The sequence below is a fragment of the Ischnura elegans genome, assembly GCF_921293095.1.
Source record: "Ischnura elegans chromosome 13 unlocalized genomic scaffold, ioIscEleg1.1 SUPER_13_unloc_1, whole genome shotgun sequence".
Classification (NCBI taxonomy): Eukaryota; Metazoa; Arthropoda; class Insecta; order Odonata; family Coenagrionidae; genus Ischnura; species Ischnura elegans.
The window spans coordinates 12,382,191-12,408,977 of NW_025791657.1; the positions used below are offsets into that span (position 1 = coordinate 12,382,191).

At 35.6% G+C, this 26,787-nt stretch overlaps 2 protein-coding genes and 1 long non-coding RNA gene across 4 annotated transcripts in view; 1 reads left to right on the top strand and 2 right to left on the bottom strand.

Annotated features, from left to right (window-relative positions):
* LOC124172517 (gastrula zinc finger protein XlCGF57.1-like) overlaps nt 1-312 on the bottom strand; it is a 44,061-nt gene extending 43,749 nt beyond the window's left edge. Inside the window, exon 1 of the mRNA XM_046551956.1 lies at nt 293-312. The gene's annotated coding sequence lies outside the window, so the exon portion shown is untranslated. The remainder of the gene's footprint in view (nt 1-292) is intronic.
* An 8-nt stretch (nt 313-320) lies between these two features.
* LOC124172522 lies at nt 321-6,592 on the bottom strand. 2 transcript variants are annotated; one of them, XR_006868177.1, is made up of 3 exons: nt 6,554-6,592; nt 6,298-6,435; nt 321-460 (listed from the first exon to the last, which is right to left on the bottom strand). It is a non-coding gene; the product is annotated as an uncharacterized LOC124172522 (long non-coding RNA). The 2 variants fall into 2 exon arrangements; XR_006868178.1 differs by having other exon boundaries at nt 321-463.
* A 1,734-nt stretch (nt 6,593-8,326) lies between these two features.
* LOC124172515 (zinc finger protein 37-like) overlaps nt 8,327-26,787 on the top strand; it is a 42,382-nt gene continuing 23,921 nt past the window's right edge. The window contains exons 1-4 of the mRNA XM_046551954.1: nt 8,327-8,451; nt 18,678-19,429; nt 20,342-20,509; nt 24,913-25,032. Coding sequence (XP_046407910.1) covers nt 18,887-19,429; nt 20,342-20,509; nt 24,913-25,032 — 831 coding nt within the window. The 5' untranslated portion in view covers nt 8,327-8,451; nt 18,678-18,886. The remainder of the gene's footprint in view (nt 8,452-18,677; nt 19,430-20,341; nt 20,510-24,912; nt 25,033-26,787) is intronic.

Here is a 26,787-nt window from a genome sequence, read left to right on the forward strand (position 1 = left end):
ACATTTCACACAGTTATCAACAAGTCTACTTCATCAGGTACGTGCAATTTCTATCAGAATATTTCCGGTGTTCTACAAGTGATATTGACTGAAAAATATTAGTGAGTCAGCTTTCTGCCTCATACGATGCAACTGGTAAAGCCCTCAACTGACGGTTGCATAACTGTGAGTGACTTCCCGTGAATATACTTATATTTATGACAGACATACCCTCTTCCTTATAGAACCAAGAAATTTGTACAAATGAAGGTGGTTCAAATCAGGTTTCACTGTTTATGAGAACATAACTTACCAACTCATTGTCCCTGGGCAATACCAAGTCTGGCACAGGAAGGTATATTTCAGTGGTTTGGGCTGAGCATGTGAGCTGTGAAATGTGTTCAATTACACCTTGAATGCAGCCCTTAGTCTCCGCAGAAGGCCCGGAATTGTCATCAGCTGCCTCTCCTCCTTCAAAACTCTGCTGAAAAAGTAACAGTGAAAAAACACGTATCTCCTTAAAAATACATAAATGGGATGCTCTAAAGTAAAAAAAGAATGTCAAACATACTGTCTATGCTTTCATATAAAAATGGAGTGGTGTCAGCATACCTGTTAATCAAGTTTTGGGTCTGGTAGATATGGATCTCTATGGTCGAATGAGTGATGTCTCAGTTGGTGGGTCAAAATTCATGTTTGTGCTCGTTGATGATTATTCCAGGGAGCCATTTTGTTATTTTTTGAAATCCAAGTCAAACATTTGATAGATTCAATGAATTTAAAGCTTGGGCTGAGAACAGGACTGATAAAAGGATTAAGGCTGTAAGATCTGACAATGGTCTTGAATTTCCTAATCAATGTTTTAATCTTTTTTATGGGTACATGGAATAGAGCATCATACTAGCACCCCATATACCCCTGAACAGAATGGTGTGGCAGAACGTTCTAATCGCACAATATGTGTAATGAATAGATGCACGTTGTTTGATACAGGCTTACCAAAGGGTTATTGGACGGAGACCTGTAACACTGCAGTCTACATTAAAAACCCAGTACCACATACAGCTATTCAAGGTAAGACTCCACAAGACTTGTGGGGAGGAAAAATGTCACCATTGAAACATTTAAGGGTTTTTCGGTGTCCTGCATACGATCATGTTCCTGATCAGAAAAGAAGTAAGTGGGATGCTAAGGAGAAAAGGTTAATTTTGTTGGGTATTGTGAAACAAGAAAAGGTTATAGACAAATTGATCAAAATAATCCCTCCAGAGTCAAGAAGGCAAAAAATGATTTCTTAGAAAAATATGCGAGGCCTAATGTAAGGGATGAAAGTGTATCCAATAAGGGTAAGAATGATGCAGTGCACCATTTTTTATCACTTTTTCCTAGGAATGAATCTAGTTTGCCTTTAAATAATGTTATGTAAATTGGGTTTAATGAGAGTAGAATGAAAGGACCAATGACAGAAAGTCAAGGTTGTGTTTTGGATGGGGAAGTAGACTCCAATAACGATTTCCTTGGTATTGAAAATTGTGGTGAATCCATTGAAGCCAGGGAATCCAGTATTGAGAGGGAGAGAAAATACCCTTTAAGAAATAGGACCCCTAAACTTTACCCTGACTTTGTACCTTCATTTTAGCTTCGGATAGTTTTTTTAGTGGCAAGGATCCTATTTCAGTCGATGAGGCCTTGGCTGGCCCAGATAGGTCATACTGGAAAAGACAAATGGATCAGGAAATGCAGTCCACTAAGCGTCACAAATTGTGGCACATGGTGACCTTGCCAGGTGGAGCTAAAGCTTTTTGAAACTCTGCTCATATTATGGCTTTATCACAAAATCCTTGGAGCCAGGATAAGGCCTTCAAATCGTCCCATTCACAGAAAATTCATGTTACCCCTGGAATATCATGTTCATGCAAAGTATCCTAACTTCCTTTTTTTTAAGTTACAAGCTTGTACTTAAAATAAAGATTTAGGGTAACAATCATCATTGTTAAATGAACAAAAAAAAAGGAATTTTTTAATGCTGAATTTGCTTCTGCAATAATAGTCTGAGAAGTTGCGTTTATAAGGATAAAATCACTAACTAATAATTTTACACAGCGGTGTCTTAGAAACTGAAGAGGAATGTATTTATTTTGTTGATGACCTCGATATACATCTAAACATGTCATACCTAAAAAAATATGGGGTCCAAAATGAAGACATTTAGCTTCTTGTCATACCTAAAAAAATATGGGGTCCAAAATGAAGACATTTAGCTTCTTAATAGAATAGGCACCGATCAACATAGGCTTACTCCATGTGGCGTTTGATATTTCTGACAGAAGATAAGCAGTTTTGTGAAGCTAGGATATGCTTAAATGAGAATAGCAATAGTAATTATACAATAATTGTAGAATTACTTAAGTTGACCAACTGAAGGATGGAGTTTATGCATAGGAGATGAAAAATCATCTCCTATGCATAAACCATTTTTAAAAAAAACAGGATAACTCTTCAAATAATTATTATACTATTATTATACTTAAAACTGACATCGCGTGAAAATGGCACTTTCATTTTTATTTTATTGCACTTTCAATAACAGTTTATCGCATTTTGTAGCATCTATTTTTTATTTTCATAATGAGGTAGATGATGATAAAATGTAGTGAAACACAGTTATATGACAAATTACAGAATATTTTAAATAATTATGTAGTAAAACAATAATAAATTATGGAACGAGACATATAGTGGCGGACATGTAGCTTGCCCATGCCCACTTGTAGTTTGCGGCCATGTAGAGTCCCAGCCAACTAGCAGCTGGCAAGTGGCTCACATGTTTTAAGCGGTAAGTGTCGGCAGAGCATTCAAACTGAGCTTGGCACATAAGGTATGAATTTTGCCGTCTAAAAAGCAAATTTGCGTAAAATATCATGAAAGTCCAGTCACCACATCTATCTTGCATTCATTTGCGCACATCGCATCCATATCGCTTTTGCGATATTCACGTGTCTTAAGTGATGGTTACAGTAAAGAAATATTAAAAAAACTCAAATTTTGAAAAATAATTGTACTGACATTGTTAAACTTAAGAACCTGACAGGATAACATTGATCAAGGGTAAGTCCCATTATTAAAAAAAACTTTTAAAAGCAAAAAAATTTATTATAAACAACAATAACTCCTTCAAGGAACAATGAAACTACCAATGAACATAATGATTTGGATAAAGACCATAAAACAGTTCCTAGTTTCATACACAGATCTACTCATGAGAGCGTTTAATTCATTTAAAAAATCGTTACTAATGTATCCTTATATGGATACAACATTACGTTTCTTAGGTTTCTCTAATGAAATGAATCAAGTAGAGTTCCTTTACATTACTCAAATACACTTTGCTCAATTGAAGCTATATCACTTCTTATAACTGTATAAAACTGAAGTTAATGATTAAAATCCGTTAAGATAAATAGGAGATAACAATGCAGATTACAATTTTGAGGAAAGTATATTTGTAAAAAATATTTTATGTTAATGTCTACTATGGCTGTTTAATGAAAGCATAGATAATTGATTTCAAATAAAAAATGGGATCCCCTGAGGCAACCTGATATCACCATTAAGTATCTTTTATAGTCTCATGGAGACGTTGTGCAAGTGATGTCAAGAAAGAAGATGAAACTTTTTTTATTTGAAAGTAGACACTTAGATATGAATACTGTTGAAGGGTTTTGTCCATATAAGCCAGTGTTTGAGGGAAAAAAGCATTTAAAATTTAAAAATACGATCACATTGATTTTAATTAAATAATTTGGCTCATTGTTTCAATGCCAGTTTGGCCAAGGGGTAGCCCACCACACTTCCATTTTGAAAGACCAGGGTTCGAGACTCGGAGAGAGTAAATTTTTTCCAGTCTGCCACCTCCATTTTTGTAATCTGTTCCATCTTCTTCAAATTAGTTGATTTCATACGTTTCACATTTTTTACTTGACTGCTTCTTGAGAATAAGCCCTATATTGACATTTATGTCGCCAAGATTCATCCAAGCAGGAGTGGTAAAACTGTGGTGCTGGCATCAAAATGAAGGGAACTTATTTCAAGAGCAAAAGATTTTAAACGTACTGTCTCTGAAGAGTTACCCACGTTCCATGTGGGAGAAAGATATAAGATCAGGGAGAATGAAAATTGACAAGCTTGAAATGATCGACAGATGGGTATACGATCGCTTTGTGGAGCCAGGAACAGGAATGAACAGGTGATGATGCCGACTTTACAAGAATAGGCTATTTCAGGGTGATTTCAGCACATATCTCCAGGATTTGAATTCTAAGCCAGTGCTTCATGGGTTGCATCTTTCAAGAAGAGACAACGAATCGTGCAATGCAAAAATACATGCCAACGAGCGAGCGTCTGCTGAAGAAATATTGCACAAAGCAAAGTAACACACTCATACACAACAGAGTATAATATTATGGCCTCAGGAAAGCTGCTTTCTACAGTTTTTATTGTGCGTGTCATAACCTGGTGGTGATTTTGGAAAGACAGCCATTAAAATTAAAATGCAAGATATCCCAAAAATATACAAGAAAAGAAGACCTTCCCATTCAAGTAGTTCATTCCAATCTCTACTCCAACAATTTTTCCATGCACTTCAAATTCATAGAACAAAATAGATCAATAAAATGAAATACATCCCATTCCCTATGCCATGAAGCTATTTGCAAAAAAAATATCTGTACAAATAATAAGCATTTTCAAAAAAGTTGACCGAAAAAATATATCATGAGAATCAAAATCATCACCTCATACTTTTAAGGCCTGTTTACACCAAACAATAACATATGCAACTTAATGTGTGAATGCATGAATAATGAATGCAAGGATCAAATCAGACAGGTTCAATGTTCTATTCATGCATTCACACAAGTTGGGTGTGTTACACAATGCATTCTTGTGTACATTTCTGGATTCATTTATTTAGACAATAACTAGCACGGGTAAATTCATGGAGTAAACAGACCTTTAACCATGAACCGTATTGTAATAACCCCTACCGATTTAAAAAGCAATACAGTGTTTAATATCCCCAGCCACAATTATTACAATTCTTACATGGGAAAAACATCTCAATACATAAAAAATAGTATTTTACATTGAAAAACATCTCTTTAAATTAGGATACCTATAGAAATGTACCCATTTTTACAGTGTAATAACTAAAAACCAAACTGTCACTAAATAAAAAACACACTTTTGTGTACATGATTTTTGATAGCACCAAAATCATGTACACAAAATATTATTATTGAAGAATTGTATGAATTAACTGTTTATATGAGCGAAGACATAAAAAATTTCATAAACAGCTGACAAAGATAATTTTAGCAAATAATATTGTTATCAAATCAATCAGATATGTTACAAATATAAAATAATGCATATGCTTAATATTGTAACATTGCAACGAACAAGCACATTAAATAGCCAGGTATGTACAATAAATTTTCTTAACCTGTTATAAACATTTTAGATCGATTTGTTAAAATATTTCATTGGATATATCTTCGTGCATTTCAACTTCAAAATGGCAAATAAACTTCTAAAAGTCGGCAGGTACGATTCTATAAATTATCTAAACTGTAAGTGCTGGAATTTAAAACCAAACAGGAGGTAAAAAGCAAAAGAAATACATCGAAAACATATTCAACAAAATTTTCATGATCATTGATATCTATTTTGAGTTGGGTATTCATGAACTCAAATGATTCACTTTTTCGGCTATGATTGAATTGTAAACACTTAGTTATACCAAAATAAAAAAACGACTTCACCCTTCACCATTGAGTAACCAGATGCGAGTTAACTAATGCCTCGTCAGGATTAACTAATTCGGAAACACTATGTGGGACATTGGACTCTTTTCACTGTTCAGTCGATCATGCACAAGGGCCTTTAGTACCATCTTATGTTGTTCATTAACAAATTTAATACCCCATTAACTTTTGATGCCTAATCAAAGCGATTTTTAACAAACGTTGCACGTACCAGTTTGCTACAGTCATAAAGCATTATACTTACCTCGTCGTAGCAAGTGCTTCATCAAATACACAATCAATTTACTTTTTAAAGTAACTGTTATAACCAGTTCAACCAACAAATACAAACATCTTGCTACATTTTTCATTCTCGTTGATATAAACTTAAAACTACTAATACCGGGCTACACGGTACATAATCACGAACAAGTTAATATCTGTTTGCGAGAACGATTTAACATCATGTGGAAGTTACACGAGGCATCCAATGAAAAAAATGACAAGCACTCACCCTGAAGTAATTTCTGGACGAAAATTTTCTCAGTTCTGCGTCCGATTCATGACAAATATTTTTGAAATCGTAGAATTCGATGATCTTTTTCAAGCACAATGGACATAAAGTGGCAGGCAGGCCATCTCCCACAGCAACCTAAGAAAGGAATGAAAACATATGCAAGAGATTTCAGACGTACCAAGGAAAATATGTACTCATAGAACGGAATAAAACAAGAGGTGAGGAAATCGATAACATGTAACCCGCCACTTACTTTTAAGTCGACTAAATCATATAAGGCATCCTCTACAGTTATCTGGCTTGCTACAATTGAAGTGAATATGTTATAATAATAATCATTTTTCTTCAAGCAAAGTCTGCACGGGGTGTCCTTGGAAATCCTGTCTAAAGACTCTAAGTAATTCCCAGTGGTAGCACTCATGGTTTCACAGCTATAACTAATTCAGTCTCTAAACCAGTTCACTTCTCAAGCAAAGCATCCACACAGCACTCAGTGATTACTAAATTCCTAATAAATTACGATCATTTCCATTGCGTACACCAATGCAAAAACATTGGAATTATTAAGATAAAGGGCGTGTTAAGCTCACATTTAAATATGACCTCAAAAAGATATCACATCGCAGCAGAGTAATCAGCAAATACTTCAACAAATTCCATGTTTATTGACGTTCTACGATATAACAGACCAAGGTAGAAACGTTTAGTTCAGATACCAGACTTTAATTGCCTTTCTGACTACTAGAGGGTTACGTACGCAATAGGCCTACATCGATAAATGATGTATTTGCAACGATGAGATATATCTAATTGAGCTTACTTGAATTTTTTTAAACATAAATATTTAAAGCTCTTTAAATTCAGCGTTCAAGATATTTTGTAACCTTTTTCATATTTAAAGATCGTAAATGAAATGTGATCGTGTGGAAGCTTAAGTCGGCCTTAAATTCAGTTTCTGTCCTAAGCATAGAATAATAATTAAACTTAAATTATAATACTACCAAAAATTGAAAGAAAATTGACGAATATATATTAAATGTCCCTTTATTTATTCAAATGGAAAGAAATTTGTCTTGAAACGCGGATGTTTGGCCTGTTCTATAGGTGTGCTGTTTGCGGATAAAATGGGAACTAGATATCATCGATTCTAATCTGAGGCTTGATTGCATGTTCTTGTATTAACAAGTAAACGTTGCGGTCGTGCATGATGTATTCGTAAGATTTACAACCATGTCATAAATTGTTGAAAATATTCTCAGCCCTTTCTATTGAGTCGTGAAATGTCTCTCAGGCGATTTTTGTTCCTTGTTGGCGTCGCTGGTCCTTTCGTTGAGCATAATAATCATAAGTATTTTCATTTTCAAACATCAACGTACTGAATGTAGTTTCCTTGTGTGATTTTGAGATCTTTGTCAGTGAGTGGATGATGTCTTTGACGATGTACCTGATTAAAACAGTGAATGAGATTTTGAAGTGAAAACATAAGTCGCACCAGCGGGATTTTCACGGAATCTTCAGGAAGGAATTGCTGACTTAGTAGGAAAAATCATGATTATTATTACAATATATTCACTTCGGATGTAGCATGCAATAGTATCTGTGAAGGATGCCCTACATGATTTAGTCGGCTTACATGTGAGTGGCACATAAAGTGCTATCGATTTTCTTTACAATGGTGCTTCATTTATTTTGTTTTTTCCAAGATTATTACGAGATCCGTTGATGTATAATGATGCATGTGCCTTTATGACCAAAATCACTTTTGTAAATGCTTAGTTTATTTTCTGTTTTTAAGTTCATTTGTTGTTTTTTTATTTGTGAGCATGTTTGTTTTTATTTTTATTTATTTGTTTGAGACGATGCTATGGTGATAAAAGATAAAAAATAAATTGTTAATGAGAGAGCCATCTTGAAGTGGGTGTAAATAAAGTGCATTGAGAATAAAACAGAGTGTCTAGTGATATTTACATGAATTTTATCGCTGTGATACGTTAATAATTTGTTTATTAATATCTCAGATCTGTGGGAGATGGCCTGCCCACTACCAGACAAGTGTGCTTGAAGAAACTTACGGAATGCAGTGTTTTCAAAAAGATTTTATCATCAGCAGACGCAGTTCAGACAGAAAGTTTGCCGAGTAGTTGCTGCAGGGTGAGTACTTTTCCTTTTTTCTTATTTGATGACTGACGTGGTGTAAGTATGGCAGAGTTAAAGGTGACACTCTTCAGTTTTTGTCGACAACAGGAGGAATCTTGAAAGATAAATTTTGCGGACTGAAAAATTTGTTGTATAAAGTTGTGAGGATTAACTCTATATTGTAATCGATTAAATTCTTGGTGACACAATTGGAGAAATATAATATTGTAGTACTACCGGTGGCCATTAATTGGAATGCTAACTAAAAAGGCGCTTCGATTAACGGTCAAAAGATAATTTAGCATACCTTTTGGTAATCTACAATAATAGGGCACATGAAAGGTCCTTGTCCATGGTCTACGGAAAAAATGTAACAAGTCCAAATTCCCATAAACGGTTTTTCCTTATCTCTGAGCACTTGGCAGGATGCTATTTATGTTGCAGTTGGTTTTTCAGTGCCAAAGACTGAAGACATTTCATCTTCTGGTAAAACTTAGTGTTTAATAGACAAATGATATTCAGGAAAGTATGGGATTCGATTTCACCCTTTATCAACTTAGCAAGGCAATTCACACACATGGCTCTTCCATACTTGATCGGTTGTCAATTTTAGTTCCAAGTGCATGTAAACATATTATATTTCTTTTTTCTGTGTAAGAAAAGTTTAGAGGGCAATGCAAAATTGTTGCATGATTGGTTTTGCAAGTTTTAAGGATATGAATATGAGGGTTTTTTTTTAATTTTTCATGAAATAATTTTGTAAGAGAAGATGACTTTGAGGTTTCTTTTTTCTAAAATAATGTTCTTGGTGCAACGGTAAAGGCCTGTTTACATGGTACCTGTTCTACCTATATAACCTGTTCTAATATGGTTCATACATTTGTACTTGTTCCATTCTGGTGTACTATAATCGCCCACACATTATCTTGTTCAAGTGTATGCATGGTGTGCACAGGCCAGAAAAGAACGGTGGTTATTTGTTTGCTCATGATTACTGTGTTATTGTTTTTTTCTGTTATAAGGGGGTCATTCCACGTCAAATCAACCAATATTTTGACCAAATGACACCCACCGACTCGGATTTTCATGAAACTTACCATGGTCATACATTTAGGTATGATTAGAAATTGTGTGCAATTTTAGCCTCCAATTATCATTTGTTAATGAAATATGAGCAATTGAAATTTGACCACTAAAGTGCCGCAACGTGCAACACATGGTGATTTTTATTTTCATCCATAACTCCATTCCTGTGAGATGAAAAGTCATGATTTTTTTTCTGATGCTAAGTGGTCCATAATGATCCACCATTATCATTAGATATTTACTGCATGAAGTAATTCAGCTGCAAAAAAATTAAGTTTACAAAAAAATCTCCCTTGCACTATTTTCCATTATCAGCATCCACAGGGAAAGGCCATGCGAGTACAGACTCTTGGTTTAATTTAAAGTAATCACTAATGTATGAGCAAAGATCCTGATGAAAAAAAATCGTGAGTCCGGCGTTCCTTTTAGTAAAAAAAATACTCGTTCATGTTCACGGGAAAAAAATGGCTCTTTTTCAAGGCACCAAGAAATTACACAATTTAGAGGAGATATAAGCTCAATGATTAAACAACTATCATGGTTATACAATATTGGATCATGCATTATCTCACTATATTGTATGCTACTGGTTCTTAGAGTAGGAAACACAAAGGCAATCATGTGAATGTACTCCCCCACTTACTGCTAATTTTGTGCTATCAGAACTATTCGAGCAGAGGGAGTTTTAATAAAAAAACTGGATGAGCCATTGTACTCTATTACATTCTACATACCTTTTAATCTGTGTCCAAAGACCAAATACATTTCATATCCAGATGTATTTACATCACAGGAATGTACATTATCTAATGTCAAAGGGAAACATCATCAAATTGTTGGAATTGAGAAATTTCTCTGGTACTTCATCCTAATGCTTATTTTCATTGTTTCATTTAGTCATTCTATATCATTGGAAATTTAGGCAAAAAGAGTAAAATTAAATCAATGACCTTACCAATTGATTTGAAAGTGAGCCTTCTCTTTTTAACTGGCTGTCCACATTCTAAGATGTCTCATTGTTTTTCACAAAGTCAAAATATTTTTTCTAATGTTGTCCACTTCCTCCCTCAAGAAGTAGTATGACCTCCTAGAGCTTGTGGTTGCATGAGAATTAAGCACACACAATAGGTGCCCTTGTGGCACACGACCAACATCATATCTCTCTGGCCAAGAGAATGAAGGTGAGGGCCCTTTATGTGTCATGAATTTAACTGAAATATCACCATCTTCATGGTTGAAAGCTTTCATTGCTCCAATGTACCACGGCTTGCTATAAATACACACTGCATATGAACCAACAGCCATATTATCTGGGAAATCCACTGTTTCAGAACAAAAATCAAATATAATGCTGTACTCATCATCCAGGCCAGTGAACTTTGCAGTGACTTTTCTATCTGATAAAGGCACAAAATGATGGAAATTTCTTGTTCCTGGAATTGTTTTTGCCTTGGTGGATCTTTCAAGAAGTTAACTACGTGACCAAGCCACATCCCTAAACTTAATGTAAGGTATGGATTTTGATGTTTTTCATATTATCTCTACAGAATTCATGTATCCCGGTGCTGTTTGTTATTTGCTGTGCCATTCGTTTAATGGTACCTCCTATACCATCACAAGAGGACTTTCCATGGCTTGTGGAAAAATAGACTGGGTTGCATTCATTCCATAGTCATTATAATAATGGCACAAATTTATAAAAGATTTGCAGTTTTTATATTGCCCAGCACATCCATCTGTGAAGTACTGAACCTCTTGGATCATAGGCGAAGTTCCCTTTAAAAATTTTATCAGGTGACGTTGCACTTCCATAACCAAGGCCACATTATAGTTAAGGTCATCAGATATGAAACAATGAGATGAGGTAGTGAGTGCACCATCTTTCTTCTGGTAAATCAAGCAAGGGTGTATGATGCATGATAGATTGGCCCATTGATATTTTTGAACTTCATCCTGAATTAAAAATGAAAATTTTTCACTAAATTTCATTATGATAACTGCCTTTTCATGACTGAGGGTTTCTTTTCTTATTTAAAAAAAAACGAGGATTGTTCTTAGGTTACGTAATAATGTGGTATCAGTTTATTCATTTTGAGGCATAGAATGTCCAAGAGTTCATCAATGGATGATATATACAACTGAAGTTCTGTTCTATCAGTGGAAACCCACTGCCTATATTTCACTGTATCAGAAGGGTCATATTCACAAAACTTAGAAATGATGATATCTTTTAGCCTGGAAGGATCTGGATAGTAAAAACATTTTCTGAGCATACACTCTGCATTGTTTTTGTCACAGATGATGATAGCGATCAACTTCTTATGCTTTCTTCAATTGCAAGGCATTAATTAGCAGTTTCACATGTTGATGTATGACACAAACACAAACTGAATGAATCCTAGAAGCACCAGCCATCACACACCATTTTGGCTGAAGTGAACAAAATCTGGAGAACCCAATTTTTTCTTGTGGATATTGCTCTTTGAAGATCACTTAAAGTTTCTTGAGGTTATATAAAATCAACCTCTTCTCCATATACTTACTCATTCTTACTCACACTGACTTTATCTTTGACTCCAGGAATCTGTCTAGGATTCTTGTCAAGCTGGTAAAATATTTTCTCCAGCTCTACTGGGGAGTTTAAACGTGGTTTCCCAGCACATGGTGATGGCATAGCAGGAATTCCCTTCTCATCAAGTAACTTTTTTGACTGTCTCACAGTGTAGTCTGAAACATGAAATTCACTTATAATCCTTTTCCTAGACCAAGATAAAGGGGCCAGGGTCAGCATTTTAATTTTACCCTGCCAACTAACTGTTGGCAATTAGTCTTAATTTTAGTCAGCAGGCCATCCAAGTTGGCTGCCTTTCGCTTGATGAGTTGACTGTCACTCCCATCTTTATTGCTACTTATATTTTCCAGGGATGGATTCACTAATTTCAATGCACCAGACACTTTAGAAACAAGGTCATGCTTAGCCGGTGTTATCTTTCCTTTTCCATGTGAGCGTCTACTGTTAGAAGACAAAGAATGTAATTTCAAAGGAGAGCAGTCTAAAGCCTCCAAGCTGCAGTTGGCTTCTTCTTATTTTCTATCACTTTCCAACACAGTCTTAACTGATGTAAGTTCTCTCTCGCTTTCCTCACTGCCATTGGGAACAATTTCACTTTTACAAATTTTGGAAATCCTCTTGTCACACCTACTGGAAAATTTTTCTCCAGGCTTCACCAGGATGCCCGCTGCTCTCATAGACTTAGACTTTTTTTAGAGGTATGGTCGTCACAGGACCTTTATGTTTAGCAAAGGAGTACAGCATTTAAGCTGATAACACTCGCATTTCTTTAAGTAGCAAAGAAGACGATGAGAGCACACAAGTAAATACAATCTGAGGTTTCAGGAGAGTTTGAGTGGAAACGTGACATAATGAAGAAGGAGCAATTTCCACAATTTTAAATTTATTGGTACTACCGGTTTCGCTTTACAGCATCATCAGTTACCTGATAGGTAGCTGATGCATGATCCAATATTGTTTAATCATGAGTATTAGCTTATATCTCCTCTAAATTGTTTAATTTCTAGGTGCCTTGAAAAAGAGCCATTTTTTTCCCGTGAACATGAACGAGTATTTTTTTTTACTGAAAGGAACGCCGGACTCACGATTTTTTTCATCAGGATCTTTGCTCATACATTAGTGATTACTTTAAATTAAACCAGGAGTCTGTACTCGCATGGCCTTTCCCTGTGGATGCTGATAATGGAAAATAGTGCAAGGGAGATTTTTTTGTAAACTTAATTTTTTTGCAGCTCAATTACTTCATGCAGTGAATATCTAATGATAATGGTGGGATCATTATGGACCACTTAGCATTAGAAAAAAAAATCATGACTTTTCATCTCACAGAAATGGAGTTATGGATGAAAATAAAAATCACCATGTGTTGCACGTTGCGGCACTTTAGGTGTCTCGCCCAAATTTCAATTGCTCATATTTCATTAACAAATGACAATTGGAGGCTAAAATTGCACACAATTTCCAATCATACCTAAATGTATGACCATGGTAAGTTTCATGAAAATCTGAGGTAGTGGGTGTCATGGCCTGGTTGATTTGAAATGGAATGACCCAAGGGTTATTTGAAAAAAATCGTGATGAAAAAAATATTTTTACCATAGAAGATGATTTTCTGTGTTGTTTTTGCAATTGTATTAAGATGGTAATTAATGGTAATATTACCACTCATTTCTATGGTTTGGTTGAAGAATAGTGGAAACCATACCTTTGGTCAAGAAATCTCTAAAATTTTCTATCCTGGATGTAGTGTATCACAACTGTTTAAAAAAAAGGGTTGTTTACATGCAGGCATACTAAAATTGTAATGATAGTACTCACAATGCTGGTTTAAGTAAAATCTATGGTAATCTGGATGGTCGAAGTTGATATAAATATAATAAACGCGATTATGATGTCACAAATTAGCAACTTGCATACAAATGGAACAAGTACATGAAGGTATGTCAGATATATTTTGTTAATTATTTATAGAATTTTAATTTCAATTTTTAGAATTCAATATTGGACATTTTTTACTACGTAAAATAAGTTTTTAGTGCTTTACCACTTTTAATTTTTTTATGCTCTAATCAATTCACATGCATAATATAAAGTAGAAAATAAATTTCTGTTAGCCAGCAAGTATGTTTTTCATAATGATGTAAGCCCCAGAGATAATCTCTAAACATAAAGAAGACATCAAGAATGAAAGAAGTATATCTAAAGCATATGCTATGTCAATGGTTTCTATGGTAAGACTTGGGCTTAAATAAAATATATTAAGTGATATTGATAGTTTATAACTCTTTACTCAGACATTCCTGATTTTCTAATTGAGTGCAGGAATTAAAAAAATGTTCATTTTCATTCACTTAAATGTGACAATGACAACCTTCATCAACATTGCTGTTAAGAATATAATTACAATTAAATTAAGGGAATAAAACCACATCTGCACGACCCATAATACTCTAATCCATATGCATAATATATTTTTCTGTGAAAGGGCCCACTTTAAGGCCTTTGAAGGCTCAAAGGTCGTTGCATTGCCTGAATTAGAATCAAGTTAACCGAGTTTCTTCCTGCCAAAATTAATTTCATTTGGTTCGGTAGTTTTCAAGCCATTTAGCAACAGATGGACAATAATCAATATTTAGTTGACTGTTGATAAAGAATATTTAAAAATCCTGTTTCATCAAGATTAGGAGCATCTCTTCCTTTTTTACTTTGATGGAGGTGAGTTGCTTATCACAGGTACTTTCTCGGAAAGGAAATGAGGCGGCTGGTGACGAGTTGGATTTTTCTTCAGAGACAAAGGACTGCATGGGGGCTGTGAAGTGCCTTCAATTGCATCTGCATTCAAAATGCGGTTGGAGGCACTTCACAGCTCACATGCTTTGTCCTTACAACTGTGGCACACATTCCTGTACCAGACTGTAATCTACTGAGAGCCAATGTGTTGGTTAGTTTCTTTCTCATCTATTGTGAAACCTGAGATAAAAAACCTCCAGATGCACTGAGTTCTTGGTGAAAGAAAGGAAGTGGGTTCGCCTAGTGGAAATATTTCTGCGGGAAGTCACTGTCAATTGTGCGAACTTCAGGGGTATGACTTGTATGATATGAGGCAAAAAGCGTAACCATAATTATTTTCATTTAAGTCACTCTTAGTTTTAAATCACTAAAACACTGCTAATCTCCTAGGAGAAATGTCTTGTATCTAATGCAGTAGGCCAATGGTAAACAATCTCAATTCTATTTTCAAGGCAATAGTATTTGGTAAAACATGGCTGGAATGAGAGGTTGCTCTGTAAATGTTCAAGCAATCTTCCTGCTATACATCAGCTAAAGCACTAGCTATAAACCTACTGTCACCTCTTAATTAGAATGGGAAAAGCGAAGGAGAACACAATCCAATGTATTAATGAAGTAAATGGTTCTACAAAAGATAATAATAGGGTTGTTCACCATATTTTTTTTATTTAAGAAATTGAAAGATCGTGCTTCAGAAGGAGCAATGACAATTATATTACGCTATTTTCTTCATTGTACATGTTTAGAGAAGGCTTTAAACAGTGACAAATTTTACGTTACGCCAAAAAGCCCTACTTCCATCTTGAATTGATGTGTGACGTCACAAGCCTGTAGATGCCCTGCTGCAGTGTTGTTTAAGTGGCTCAGCAGGGTTATTCCCCTTTTTTTTAAGATCTCCAGCGTCTGCCGCCAGATCAGTGTTTAAAGAAAATCTAAATTTATCCTTTAATAAGAGTAATAATAAGCAAAATTACCCTTACTTGTACATATTTATTGCTCATCATATCACAAATAGCACTACAACGCACACATTTCACGAGCTGTCTTTTTGATACGTATAATAAGTATATTCCAAATCAACTGATTCAATAAAAAACTTGGCTCACCATAAATATAAAACACTATTATGTAACACTAATAAAACATGACAATCGGTTTTCCAATCACTCTGCACACACAAAAGAATTTGCACTCCTTGAAGTTCGAAAGGATTCTCCACACCTCACTTACCACTCATCACTAACGACTTAGAATCAGTGTACGTTATTTTACATTGACATTACGAAGACAATGAAATGAATAGGCTGAAAAAAATTATTAAACTAGTTAAACCAGTTATTGTAACATCAAAAAACTTCGAATTTCACTTTCACTATTACCGTAACCAAATATGACCAAAACAAACAACAGCGCAACGAAATTCGTGAAATGTAAACACTGACGAATGCTCCAACTGAATTGACAATAGGTGATAAAATCAAACAGAACTTAGAAGCGAACAAACGAATGAAAATTAATATACTTTCGATGTATCCTCTAAGTACAACTAGCTCAAATATGAAACATATCCTTCGCAATAGTTAGATACCTTAGATCGAAATGTATAGGGTTGATTGAACCAGCATGGAAGAAATAAATAATTTCGTCGAAGATGTTACATTCACAACTCACTTCACTTGTCGCTTCACTCTTTACTTCATCGTCTATATGCAATCAATTCACTCAGGGGTACATTAAGGGCACAAATTTTGTTCACTTGCACTAGCGGCAAAATGAAAGTTCACTGCACGTAGGTAGTTTCCTTGCAAATGCAGCTATACAAAACTTTCAATTCCTGTCAACAATTACACTACATACGTTGCCTGCCTAACTTGAAGAATGGATTTTATGTCGCCTTGATCCATCCGGAAGCTTCATGCACAACATAGGCCATTTCAAAATAAGGAATAACCTTGGCAAATGTCCAGTCGGCATGCAGAGTGCTCAGCTTGGCATCGAGCGATCGAGGGTACAGGCCAGCCGTACAGGCTTGTTTCGTCATCACCTCTATTTCAAGATGGCCGACCGTTTTTGGCGGCGTTTAAAATTGTTCGAATTTTGATTGCTAATAATTCCATCATTACTTTTTCAACGCATCTGTCATTCATCCCAATCAAAATAAAATTACATCAGAAGTGATATACATTCGTTTTTTTAGACCGTTTTGATAGGCTTGAACAACCCTATTACCTGGATTTTGTTATCACTGTGCATTAGCAACTTTGCTCTAAAATCTAAATTAGCCACAGAAAAGTCATCTTGTGGTGCACAGGATATAAGTTGTATTGTTATGCTTTAAAAACACCTCACTTAGCATGAAATGTGCTATTATGACACTCTTTAGGAACATGTTTATTGTTAAGTGAGGGGTACCTGAAATAGAAACAAAAATATTATGGGAGGAATTTTTTCATTTGCATGTTCTGATATACTCACGAGAAGGCAATAAATTAAAACGAGAATACGGACTTAGTTGTAAATGTTTCATTTTTTGCTATGAAATTTGAAGACTAATTCATGATAGAGTTTTTTTTAATTCCTTTCATTTACAGCTCAAATCCACACTCAGATATTTGGGAGATTACTCGGTTGCAAATACTTTGGGTACTGGTTGTTAGAAAACTTGTATGTTTACTCAGTTTGGCCCTATGGTGTGCCGTCTATGGCGTGAAATGCAGCCAGTGCTACATTAAAGCAGCTTTCAGACAAAACAACTTTTCACCAGCCACCATTCGCAGCATGGTATGCTCAGTGGTACGAAATGGTGACAAGCTAAGTTCCTGTTTTGATTGACCAAATGCTTAAGTCTGCTCCTGAATCATTGAAATTAAGCCAAATGAGTTAGGCTTAATTTTTCAGCATTCTTTCTGTAGCAGGCATTGGGGTTTATTTTTGGTCTCTCTGTTTATGCCTCAGCATGCCTGATGTTAAAGGAGATTCCATGCGTGATGGTGTGATCAGCAACAGCACTAGTTTTTTTTACCTAAAATAATTGAAGGTTAAGGTTGACTGATTCTCTCTTTTATAAACTCTTACCAGCTGCATTGAAGACATTATGCATTGCATAACAGTACCAATAGGTAATCAATTGAGCAATTGGTTCTAAAACTAGCAGATATTTGCATCGTTAAAGCATCATCTTCAATTTTCATGGTTTTTAAAATTTGTCACTCTCAAACAGCTGGGAATAATATTAGTGTCCTTGCATCCAAACTGTGAGTAATTGGAATGAAAAATAAGGGACACAAAGGCACTCAAACTTGGGTAACATGAATTTAAGTGCAATAATTATAATGAGAATAAACTAACATGTAATGAATGAAGCACTATGGAACAGAGGATTTTCTGACCCATCACAGCTGTGTACTCTCTCTCATGCTTCTGGTGGCATTGAAATTGATTGCTTCGTTCAGGCAAAAAAGCTCCTCAGAATTGGTTTTCTTGTTTTGTTATACACTTTGAATTAAATTTATCGCATTGATATGTACAATGTAATGTTGAATTCTTTGAATGAGGACCTTTTTCCTTGTAACCTTTGGTCATAAATCTAGTCGTTTGATATCCACTCATTGCATTGGAAGGTTTCCCACTTCTTCATTTTAGGATTGTTCGTAATGGATAAGCAAGATATAATAACATGTATCATAATAAGATAACAGTGTCTCCGTGGGTTTCCATTACTATGTTAGGCAGTGTCTTTTACTGTTGTGAATTTATTTGATCTTAATGTGTATAATAACGTTTATTTTTTCAGGGTTTATTGGCCTACTGCTATTAAAATACAAGCCATGGACATTTAATGATACCCTTCCTGGGAACTGACATGTTCATATATTACATTGCAACTAGTGGAAGATTGATCTCAGACATCATCCCAAATTTTATGCAAATTATTTGTTGACTAAAAAGCAGATAGTTCTGTTTGATTTGTCTGTAGTGTTTATAAATTTGTATTAGGATATCATGAATCAATGTAAATCACCATTATACTCCAAAACTGATAATGTAGTAGTGCATCTGGGAAGACTTCCTGAATGGATCAGTGAGCAAAAAACGGTGAAAGTGTTGATAAAATCTCAGGAATGTGTAATTACCTCTCTACCATCTTCTATAATATGGAAGGAGTATCGATTTATGAACAGCTTTTGTGGGAAAAACTTGTTGCCGTCACAAAACCAAGATTTGGTCAATGGTCAGAGGTTAACTCACTCTACTGGTGGGAACGTGACAGTGAATTTCATGGCCAAGTTACCTGATGACATAAATTATTGTTGTAAAATATTAGGGGCTTGCATTAACCCTTTCCTTGGATTCGATTTGTGTCATCATGCAATCTACTTACTGAACAATGAGGCCTTCCAGTGTCTTACAAAAGTACAGGAGAACATGGATTTTGTGCTTAGTATGGCCATCACTGAAGCTCAGTGTTCCGATGTAGAGTGCAAAGAATGTTCATTGCTGATGGATGCACCTTGGCTAGCAGCATCAAATCCTGGAGGCAACATGGTAAGTTGTTGAGAGCACCAGGGAAAAGGTGGGAGTGAAGTTAAGTGGAATACATGTAGTCAAGTTATTAAAGAGTGAGGAGACATAATTTTGTTCTGGTAATGGTCCAATGAGTAATAGGAAAGCAGAATGTGGTAAAGACTTTTGTGGTCTGGGATGCATGGGTTGCAGATAGAAAGGTAAGGGGAAGTGTGTGCATTGCGGCCATGCTGATTGCATGTTTTCAAAACCTTCTTTAACTGCTTCTAATTTTACCGCAAGAGACTCCATTTTGTTAACAGATTTTAGTGCTGAGAGGTCATCTGAGAAGGGAGGGATCATTTTGATGGCAGTCAATAGTGCATAGTATTGGGGAAATATTAAGATTCTTTATTGCTAGCTGATAAAGTGTTCAGGGAGTGTGTTGTTCTACAATATGTATCCTGTTACCTGGTCGGTGGGAAAAGCTGTTTTTCTAAAATAGTGTTCAATCTCTTTCTCTCTCCCAATGTTGAAATTTCCTTTGCTGCTTGGTAATTCATGGAAGAGGCTCAGGTATTCAGCCAAAATGACCCTTCTCTGCTTCAAGTCTCTCTTTTCCAGCAGTTTTTTTGGGTAGAATTCTTAGATAAACCAAAGAATAAAATGTTAGCTGAAGAGTACACCTTAATAACCATACCTCTGTACGTGTACTATTGTCACCCTGAAATATCCTCACCAATGCTTCATGACAGTGTTTTCTAGGTCTTTTGTCCTTAAATGCAGTTCAAGTGGAGTGACTTAGCAATGCATGCTTGGCCCTTCAATCTAACATAATCTTTTCTAGTATTAGAGGTAGGATTTCAATAATCCTGTTTCATTATATCTAGGTGTGCCCCTAATTTGTTGACTTTGAAGAAGGTGAGTTGTTTATCTCCATTACTTTCTCTGCAGAGTATCAAAGAAGAGGGGACAGGTGATGACAATTTACGGTCTTCTACTGACTCAAATGGCTGCTTGCAAAGTGCGAATGAAGGCACTTCACAGCTCCCATGTGCATTCCAAACTACTGAAATATACATTCCTGTGTCAGACTGCCTAGAAACGAGACCAGATGCTTTGGTAAGTTTTATTCTCACCTACAGTAACACCTGAGTAGGATGACCTTGTGCTGTGTAAATTTCTCATCAGTATGACGAAAATGGGTGTGCCTGACATGAATAGATACTATTCTCAATTCTATTCTACAACTCAGTTGTACGGAACAGCAAGTTTATGCGAGTCAAATAGCCTAATCACTATTATCTATTTACACATGTGGCGATGTTTGTTGCGGAACAGTGTTAATCGTATGGCAGAAATTTTGCCTATCCAATGTCGGCCTGAACTGAGATAGCTTGAGTCTGCTTGCAAGCTAATAAATATTCTTATGTATAACACTGATTGGTCTTAAGATAGATCCCTGTTTGTTCAATCTTCCCACTTCACCTTGATTAAGAAACGTGCCTAAACTCTCATGTCTCTTTATAGGCATAGGAAAAGCAAAGTAGAACACAGTTCTATGTATATCAAGTGATATGAAGTAATAATCTCTACAGAATTCAATCCCTACCCATCCTTTTCCCCTATTCTGGTGTCAATTTTAAAATTCATCGAGTAACAAGGAAAAAATAATGAGATAAACAAATCATAAGTTGCACCTGAAGGTGATGATAATCTGTTGAAACCCTGGTCGCGCTCTGTAAAAAATAGGCGGTATAAGTAATTGTGTGATATCCAGGAAAACTGATATGTAGTTTCTCATCTTCCTGCTTTACCTCAGCTAAGGAACTGGCAAAAACTCATGGCACCTCTTTTTAATCACGAAAAAGGTAAGAAGAACACAATTCAATGTATTTATGAAGTGATGTGCTCTAAGCATATTATGATCACTTGGATTTTGAATCACTGTGCCGTAACAATTGTATTGATGGCTATGGATGTGAAATAGCCTCCAGAAAAGCCAGCCAATGGCACAGAAAATGTAAGTCATACTGCTATGTTTGTGTTATGTGTTGGATACCGGTATTAGGTACACTATATAATTTGAAGGGATTTTTTTCATGGGTATCTCCTCATTTGCTTGCAAATGGTAAAATATTAAAAAGAGTGAGCATGTGTGTAAATGATTCATTTACCATCACTGTAGATGATAGTTTCATGGTAGATTGTTTGAAATTCCATCCATAAGCAGCTTCAAAAATGTGCATGGATAATTTATAGTTTCCTTTCCTAATCAGCAAATACTTAGATTAAATTGATATCTTTGCACTTATTGCCATGCTGTGCACATTTTGATATCCCTTTATATTGCACCCTTAATGAAAACATAAATCAAGGTTTTACAGAATGGAATGGGGCCTTTCTTTATGCGTTCCCAATGACTATCTACGGAAAATCATAACTTTCTCTTCCTCATTGGAAAATATATCCTTTCTGTAGAAACAGCTAATTATGGTTTTGCTAGTAGTGGCCCTCATTGCCCCAATGATGGGTTTCTGTTTCCACATCCCCTCCCTTCCATCCCTAACCTTTCCATGGAGGCATTGACAGGCTCTTATCGAGGTGGCTCCTCCTATTCTTTTTCCTTCACTGCCCATCTGCTCCCGAGGTGGGCAGGTGAAAAGGGAAGACAAACAGACCTGGCCTTTGGAAGAGTAACCATGCGAGCCCATCCTGGGTCCTCATTTCACGTGTCCTGATGTTTTCTTACTCTAAATCCCATTCATTGCTACCATCCAAGCCTCAAACGTATTGTGAAGAGTAAGGATAGAATTATATGACAGGTGACAATACTACCAAGATCCCAGCACAACTGGAGTGTCTCAATTGTAATGTTGTATTGCTTCACATAACATCTGTGAGATTAGCAAACAATACACTATGGGTGTGCAATGTGAGTGGCAAGTATTATCATCTAAGGGAAGCTAAGTGGCCATTTATAGGTGATTAATGTTAAAAATATTTTCAACGTTAATTTAAAGTAAAATATGAAATTCGTTGATTTTCATTTTTACATGTGCCTAATATTCCTCCTGGGCTCAATGATGCGTACCTATCTCACATCATGAGATGAATGTGATCAGTAAATCTCTTTAACCCTTATATGGATTTAGGAATTAAGTTACATTGTCGGATTTAGGGGGCTGCAGCGGCACTGCATTATTTTTTGTTATTATAGTGTCTTTCAAAAGTAACCATAATTTATATGTTGTCTGATAGATAATGGTAGTTACATCTAATATTTTCATTTCTCACTGTGTTTTGCCAGCTAGATTTAAACTTGTATTGTGGTAGTTGTAGCAAAAAATCTTGAACGCTTCATTATCTTCCATTTGTTGCCATAATGCTCTCTATTTTTGTTCCCTTTGTCTGGTATTTTCAAATGAAAGCTTTAATTTTGTGTCTAATGTTTGCTTGGAATACTTTTTCTGATACACAGTGCTGGAAAAACTCTGCTTTTTAATGTTTCCATTCTCTTGTTTTTTATGCGAAATCAGAGGACCGACTAGGTTTTAGGTGACCATGTGATATATAATTTTGCTTCACTGTGTCCCCTTATATGTTATATCTTTGCAGTGTACATAGAAGGCGAAGTTCTTAAACATTAATAATCGAACAGGTGTAGGTGAAGTGAGAAGTGACAAGTGTTACTTTTCTGATTTTTACAGTGATTCTGGCAATCAAGACAAATCATGTGATTATTCTGGGAGCTTATATCCTGCATTAAAAAAAATAAAGTCTTATGGGTTTTCAAATGTAAAAAGTATGGGATAATAAGCAACATGTCAAAGAACTCAATGCCGCTGTGGAGTGGAGCTAGAAGAGCTGGTATTTTTTTCGTACCGCAGAGCCCCATTCCCTCACAGAGGACGTTTCCTTAGAGATGGATGGGTAAATGTGATGTGGTGTAGTGCGGCAGATAAGGTTTCACTCCTGGATTGGTGGGAGATAAAAAAAGCATGGGTTATAGATGGTAAGAAAGAAGGAAAACTATGAGCTCTTCTAAGGTGCAGAGAATCCATATGAGGGTTAAGGAAGATTGTTAGGTTCTTGCCCTCTATATATACCACAGGGTGCATTTCAAAGGTAATTCAATTCATAGCTTTTCTATGCTTTCTCTAGCAACCTTAAACACTCTATTGCCAGTATTGAGTAGAAATTTTACAATCTACACTTACTGCAGTGTTACCTAAAATGCAGGTCTCAGAAGTGGCGGCAGAATAAAGTACTTGCTTGACTAACTGAAGGTCGTGGGTTCGTGTGATCATTGTTAAGTTGCTAATATCCGGGATATTGGTGATTATGACCATCTTTTCTTAACATTTGCTAGATTTCCCTTCTTTAAGGGCACTGTTTTTGGGGTGGTGAAGATAAATATATGGGTTATTCACAAATAATTCATTCATTATTGTTAGAAAGCTCAAATTTACACATAGCATGGAATGAAGTTTTGTGTTTCAAGAGGCAGGTGTAAAACTGTGATTGAAGGTGGATATCATTATATTAATTATATTTATTGGCACTTGTAAGAAGTAGCATAGAATACTTAAGAATTTGGTGGATTTGGCCCGCCGGAATATAAACCTCATTTTACAGATCTAAGTAAATATTGGATTAACTCGTAAGACATATCATAGAAAACTTAAGTATTTGGTGGAATATGCCATCAGAAATATTAACTTCATTTTACAGATCTATTAGCAGCTTGGATCAAACAGTTATTAATATTCAGTATGTGTTTTTAACGCCTAAATATTGAAAAATGCACTGGTTAGAGCCTGAATTGAATATTTTGCTTTGTTATGGAATTCCAGTAAAAAAACTCTCGTTAAAATAATTGGAAACAATGCTTAAGCTCCTCCGAAAGTTCATGCTCTAAATAAAAAAAGTGTATCAAAATTTCAAAAGTATTAACTCATTCTCTAATCCATTGAATTTTTATGGTCTCATGATTTTGATCAAAAAAAGAAATGACATTGGGCATAATTATTTATATGAAATTACAAATAATGGAAAGTATGGTAAAATTACTGCGGAGGTTGAATGTTCCTGACTTTGAAGTGGGAGTGACAACAATCTCATGATTACATGCATTTGGTCAGCTTGAGTGGTCTTAGGTGAAAGAGGAAGTTTTATAATTATCATTCAACACATTCAGTGCAGAGCACCTCAATTGACGTGCTCTACTGGTAGGGCCGGGAGCCCTTTCTCCGCCTCCATATGTAACTAATATTTGCTTCCGAGTCTTCCGATGGTGTGTATGGCCTTCAACAAGCTTCCCTCTTTTGAACCATGTGCGCCGTTTGTAAAAGCAGTATTTGAACGGAAATTTTGTTGCAGAAACCTCCTGCTTTTTTTGTTTCTTATTATATCGGCCAATTTTGATGACTTTAATGAAAATCAGGCCTACATTGAATGTGTTAAAGAGGGTCTTAGTACTATTATTTTGCCTTTATTTAGTGACACCTAGCATTCTATTCTAGTTTCATGTGAAAAAGGAGAACGAGGACCCTCTCAGTGAAGGGAATTATCCTGTGATGTACACTCCAAATCCACTGGAAATTTCAAGAGATGTAACAGATCCATTGGCAACTGATAAATTGGTGAGTGAACTCTTCCATGGTTCAGTGCAGTTGTGCTATCATATAAATTCATTCCATGGTTGAATATTCCCAATGCCACTCAGCAGGAAAACAACATTTTCCCTAAGTTGATGAAAGTTGAATCATAGAGTACAGAGGTATCATTTGTGACTGCATCCTTCAAAACGAACTGTGCATCGTAATGAAAAGAATAGGTGTGTTCTGCCTCTCAACTTTGCTCATTGCTGGCGCGATCCAATGAATGCCACATTCACTCCAAGATAATTTGGACAGAAGTGCTGCAAAGCAGCAGGCAGTGGCTATGTTCGCTGCAAGAATTTATTTTCAGATGGGTCAAGAGCAAAGTCAAAATGTAGGATAAATGAGGGGGGCTTAACATATAAAGAGATGGTTTTGATTGCAAATTGAGGTAATAATTATCACTGAATATTAATGATTATGGTCGAATATCTTTAAAATGAGATTTTCCCAATATTCTGGTTCCATAAAATTAAGACTGAATTTGTCACACCTACCCCACCTACCATGAATGTTGATGAAACTCATTACCCTGAACAGTAAAAAGTATTTTATTGCTTTAAAAAATGTTAAAATTGGCACTTTTTTCTGGTTTTCAAACAATTGGAGCAAATGTATTTCCCAACCAATTTGAAGTTTCAACTTTTTTAATAATATTTCCTGAAAGTAACAACAAATTGATCTCTTACAAGAATCTTCCAACATGATAGTGTAACTATTGCAAAAATTATAAACAAGTGAAAACTGACTATTTTCCCTGGGATCAAAAAATAGGCCATTTTTATAATTTTACTAAATGGCCATTGTGAAATAACGACTTAGACTGATGAAAATGAGTATTATTTTTATTTGCCAAAATTGATGGTAATTAAATGAAGTATAACCCGATATGCTCTAAATCTCTAACTAAATTCTCTGATATTGAATATATTTGTTTTCTGTAAATATGTTTTAATGCATGGGTACTGAAATCATATGCCAGGTACTCCCTGGAGCAGCTCTCAAAATAAAAGAATATGATCTCCACGCAATCAGAAAGTAATGCATGCATCTAAATTTTTTTCCACTCTCAGCACCAAATTCAAATACTCTTGACCGTTCTAAGCTGATTCCAAAGTACCGACACTGTGTGATTGTTTATCGATACCAGTTCCACAGGGCAAGAACCAGGTACCAGAACTTATCTCTAATTAATAACTTCCACCACATCATCATCAGCTGGTTTTCTGTCTTTCATTGGTAGTTGTCCCAAACACCAAAGAGGTCTCCACCTCATTCTGTCCAAGGCCTCCATTTTGGTTCCCCTTCCACTTCATCCTAATCTCACCTTGTCCATCATCTTCGGTCCTATTCTTCTTCTTCTCTTTTCTCCCATCACTCTTACCTAACTGCTGTATTTAAAATCCCCATCCCTCTTAAAACATGCCTCATCCAAATCTTATTCCACCACATAGTGCCACATAATTCTAAGATTGGTTTGATGAATCTCTGCTATTAGCTGTTCTTGTATCACCTAGCCTTTTAACACTAACATAATTCTTCTACTTTACATCCTTGGTCTCGTTTCTGTACTATGCCTTTCCAGAAAATAACATGTTTAGACATAGCACATCAGTTGGTGGGCCTAGTGCCACTTTCTTTGCATACAACTGCTCCTACACTCCATATGCGACCAGCCGTGGTATCCAGCCAGTTGTGAATTGAGAGTTGTGAAAAGGTTTTCGTCAGCAAAAATCA